The sequence below is a fragment of the Lactuca serriola genome, chromosome 3 (genome assembly GCF_051521515.1).
Source record: "Lactuca serriola cultivar US96UC23 chromosome 3, Lser_US96UC23_V15, whole genome shotgun sequence".
Lineage (NCBI taxonomy): Eukaryota > Viridiplantae > Streptophyta > Magnoliopsida > Asterales > Asteraceae > Lactuca > Lactuca serriola.
Genome location: NC_136410.1, coordinates 18,253,667 through 18,258,627, shown reverse-complemented (window position 1 = coordinate 18,258,627; position 4,961 = coordinate 18,253,667). Strand labels below are relative to the sequence as shown.

At 31.3% G+C, this 4,961-nt stretch overlaps 1 protein-coding gene across 1 annotated transcript; it reads left to right on the top strand.

Moving 5' to 3' along the window:
* Positions 1 to 326: 326 nt before the first annotated feature.
* LOC145091589 (uncharacterized) lies at positions 327 to 1,656 on the top strand. Its single transcript, XM_079029339.1, has 2 exons — positions 327 to 574; positions 813 to 1,656. The coding sequence occupies exons 1-2, from the start codon at positions 442 to 444 to the stop codon at positions 1,508 to 1,510; spliced, it is 831 nt and encodes a 276-aa protein (XP_078885465.1). The 5' UTR covers positions 327 to 441; the 3' UTR covers positions 1,511 to 1,656.
* The last annotated feature ends 3,305 nt before the right edge of the window (positions 1,657 to 4,961 follow it).

Sequence of the window (4,961 nt, the reverse complement as noted above, 5' to 3'; positions counted from 1 at the left end):
ACAGTAGGGACTTTCCAAGTTAAAAAAATAAATTAGGGACCAAACGTACAAATTACCCCAAATGATATGGACCATTTGTGTAATTTACTCTTTTGTTTATCGAGAGTTCAGACTTCAATAATATGTCGTCATATTTTGTATTGTTTTTAACTTTTTTTAAAGGCGCGTAGTGTGGTAACTGCTACATATCACACATGAAGGGCCAATTTTGTAACATTCAAAAGTGTATGTCAGTTTTCAAAAATTTGATAAGGCCTTGTAAATTTCCCAAAAAAACGTGACATTATTCTGAAATCTGAAATGCTATTTAAAAGGCCACCGATTGCCGTGGTCTCCTATGCATTACACACACCATATCCTCCTCCTCCTCCTCCTCCCACTTTCTCTCTCTCTGGGTCTCTCTATCAAACACACACACTTGAGTGTGTTTGTGTGTGAAAAATGGGAAGAGCACCCTGTTGTGCAAAGGTGGGTTTACACAGAGGAGCATGGTCTGATGAAGAAGATAAGCTCCTCACACAGCACATTCACACCCATGGTGAAGGTCAATGGCGTTCGTTGCCTTCTAAAGCTGGTATGTACATGTAGTTTTATACTCACTTTATATGTACATTCAATAATCAGAAGCACAATCAAGCTCCGGTTGAAAGTTTATATTAACACCGATTCGAATCTAGGATATTCAAATTTGGTATTTAATTAGACGAAATGAGTTGAATAGCTAGCGTTTACTGTTTGATGGATTGAAGAAGATTGATGTGATGATGATGGTTAATTAACTAATGTTTGCTAATTTGTTTTAATGGATCCAGGATTACTTAGATGTGGAAAGAGTTGCAGGCTGAGATGGATGAATTACCTCCGGCCAGGTATCAAGAGAGGAAACTTCACCGACGATGAGAATGACATCATCGTCCGGCTCCATTCTGTCCATGGCAACCGGTGGTCTTTCATAGCCACCGAACTTCCAGGTCGAACTGACAATGAGATTAAAAACCACTGGAACTCGCATCTTAAACGGAAATTGCGCGGCGGCGACGTTGACGGAGACGAGAACCAGGAGGACTTTTCCAATAACAACAAAAAGCCGAAGAAAAAGCGAAAAACGAATCAGAAGTCAACGAAATCCAAAATCACAGAGAAACCTAAAGAAATCATTTCTCATCCTGCTGCTTCGTCGTCTTCGTCATCTCAATCCGCATCGTTGACTTTGAGAAAGAATCACAGTTTCGATAGCGTAGTGATGAGCGGTGGTGCATCATCGAGCTCCACAACCACAAGTGACCAAGGAGAAACCGATTTACTTGCGACAGACTTCTCATGGCCAAACTGGACGCCATTGTTTGAGATGGAAGTTGCAGCAACCATGGACGCTCACCATGATCATCATCAGGATTTACCAATGGATGCCTGTGATTTACTCATATCCAATGACGACGAGACCCAAATGCTAGAAAAGCTCTACTGTGAGTACCTGAATCTGCTCGAAGATGGAGACGATTGTGTGTAATCATTTACTATAATGTTTAATTAATTCGTGTGTCATCTAACTTTCATCAGTGAAAACTCCAAATAAAAACTGTCATGTCCTCTCAATCAACATCTGCTTTATATTCTTGCTTCTTTAATCTGAACGATACAAATAATCATCGACAATGAATTGTGTAATATTGTATTTGAAGGTGATGATGATTGATGAGTGAAGGTTGTTGGGATGATTTAATTATGTAATGAAATTGGAAATTGAGAATGACGATATATAGATTGGATTCATTCGTAGTTTCATACATACATACCATTATTATACATATGCAGGTATATATCTAGCTTCTAAGATTCCTCAGCCACTGCTCCATTAACAAATGTTCCCAAACCAGCCAACACATTAATTTCGTCTGTTACCTTACCACAATCAGTCGATTATTTGAGATAAAAAAAACTCTATGTTTTTTTTTTTTTAACAAATTAATAAATTATTAAAAATATATTTTCAAAATAGATTTTGTATATTTCTTGAATGGAGTAAATATATATTGAAAAATTGAAAACATGTTGGAATGGAGAAGGTAACGTGACAATTCGTCCACTCATAGTCGTGGTAAAACCGCATCGAAAGATGGAGAGATTAAACACGGGATCCAAATTAATTAGCAAAAAAAAAAAAGTTTGATATAAAAAACCATTAAAGTTTATTGCTTTCTATTTTTGTATTTTGATTAAAATATACCTAGCCTATAAATCATATATTTATATAGTATTTAGAGACAATTATGTGACTAATAATTTACCGCTTAGTATAAATATATAATTGGTAAATTAGATTTTGCAAATACAGAATCCGTTAATAATTTACTGCTTATGTGTTTCTCCATGTCTCTTTTTAAAAATTTTCTAGTTATTCTAAAAAGAGTTTTAGTTCTTTTAGTTTGATATCACACTTATATGTTTTCTAACTTGTTCTTGACTTCTTTGATACCTCTTACTTTCACATTAAAACCTAAAAAAAATGACCGTTTTTATACTACGTTTCATTCGTTGTCTCTTTATTTATTTATTTTTAATTTTTAATTCTCTCAGTTATGTTAAGAACAGTTACTTTCACATAACAACTATGAAAACAATTGACGGTGTTTATATTATGTTTTTTCAGCTATCCAACCACAATTTTCCGCCGATGTTTCCCCATATGTATGCTTTTTTATTCTCTCAATTCTTCTAAATATAGTTACTTTCACATAAAAATCTATGAAAACTACAACGTTTTTATATACTCATTTTTCAAATATCAAGACTCGTTCAATGATTCCTATCTCAAAGTGAACATAATCAACAACTCTGCACCCGAAAGCGATAGGATCAATAGCCAACTTTCTTTCTCATGTTTAACAAGAAACCACTAATACTTTTTTATGGCATTTCGTATCCTTTGAATCAATGAGGTCCAAACAAATTGCTTAGTATATATACAAATTTGATAAAAAAAAAAGAATCGATAACAGACAACTTAATATGTTAAGAAGTGACCCTAACATTTAAATGTTGGGACCTATACAAAAATAATAATTGCTAAAAGTAATTATGATAGAGGAGTTATAAATATACAAATGCGGAGGTGGTGGACATGAACTTGTTTACGTATCACGTGCTACACCGTGCGTTGGTAACTACTCTTTTAAACTATCTACATAATCTTCAAAGCCATCGCCAACTTGCTATTTTTATTCATCTTCTAATTTTATTAGATCTGCTACTTGAGATAAATAACTCATAAATTACTTGTTAACATTTTTGCTTCACGTCAATATAATTAGTTACAAAGTGCTCGAAAAAAAAATTTTCTTTTATGGTTATTTTTATTTTTATCTTTAAAATACGAAAAGGGTCTTTTTCGTCGTTAAACATTTTTACTCGTTCGAAACTTAAACTTCAGATGTGAAAAATCGATTGTGACCGGTTTGATTGATTATCATTAGTTGATGATGTGTCTATTTTATGACACGAGGTATATTTAACTGTGAGGTTATGTTTTTGTACACTAAATTAACTAACATGACATATTTGTCACTAAATCATTTTAGGTTTCGTTTGGAAACTATTTTTTTCGGTTTTTTTTTCAAAGTTAATGTAGTAATTAGGCGAGCAGTTATTTGTTTTTGTTTTTGTTTCCTTTTTTTTTTTTTTTTTTTTTTTTTCATAAAACACTGCATGTTAAAAAAAGGATATCAAAAAGTAAACATGTACAACTTTGTACAAAAAAAAACTATTATTTTGTGAAAAAAAAACGAATATTTTATTATCCATTAATAACAATTTTTTAATCAATGTTTTTTATATACATAAAATAAAGGGATATGACACATATAAGAAGTATTAATTATAAAAAATATTACCATAATTAAATTCAAAATAAATTTATTATGAAAATTATTAATGCATTTCACATATAATTATGGTAATATTCCTTATAATTAATATATTTTATATTTAATTATGATAATATTTGTCATTAATTAATACTTCTTATATGTACTCTTAGGACACATATTAGAAAATCCCTAAAATAAATCTATTACCTTTTTACAATATTTATCATTCATGTTACTTTATTTATATGTTTTAGAAAACTGATTAAATTAGATGCCATAGGATTTGGGAATATCATTTATCAAAGAGCAGTTAGCATGTATGGAAATGACTAATGAGTACGCGTTTGTTGCTTAGTACGTGGCTTTTGAAAGATCACATATAAATATTTTGAGGACCATGAATGAAATTATGTAAGGTTTAGAAAATAAGTAAAGTACGAAAACCGTTATTATAATTACGTACATGTATTTATATAATTCTAAAAGCATTTTTTTTTTCATAGTATGACGCCGTTTTCTTTAATCTATTACACGCATGAAGAAACTCATAAGTCATAATGGGATATTAAGGATTACAAATGACACAACTTTCTTAAATCTGTTAGAGAACGACACAATTTTCTTATATCTCAAACTATCAGTAACAATGATGATGTTCTAAGAAGCAAATCCTCGGAGACAGATAAAATCATGAATTAGAGATTTGGGCTTAGTGTGTGCAGTAGATGATTCAATACAATCTCATCTAATTGAGGTGGCGAGATGGTGGTGGGGATGATACATAGGTGGGTGTTAAGTGGGATGAAGACGGCCACGATATGTGGTGTTGTTATGGTGAAAGTGATATGTTTATTTAAGAGTTATTAATCGATTTAATTTTGATAAAATTGTAAAAATCACGTTTAGTTGAAAATTATCACTTTGATCTAAAAAGTTTTGGACTATAACTACTTGTCAAAAACATTCATTTTGTTGCATTTTTGATCTAATTTTTTTTAAATATTTAAAATGGTGGATTCACCCCTTTACAATTTTATTTTTCATTTTTTATTACAATAATTAAACAGAAAAGCTAAAACAAACTACCACCTAACC

Excerpts from the sequence above, each read along its gene's own strand:
- LOC145091589 (XM_079029339.1), top strand. The coding sequence starts at position 442 with ATGGGAAGAGCACCCTGTTGTGCAAAGGTGGGTTTACACAGAGGAGCA. Across the intron at positions 575-812 it reads TTCGTTGCCTTCTAAAGCTG|GATTACTTAGATGTGGAAAG; the intron begins GTATGTACATGT and ends TAATGGATCCAG.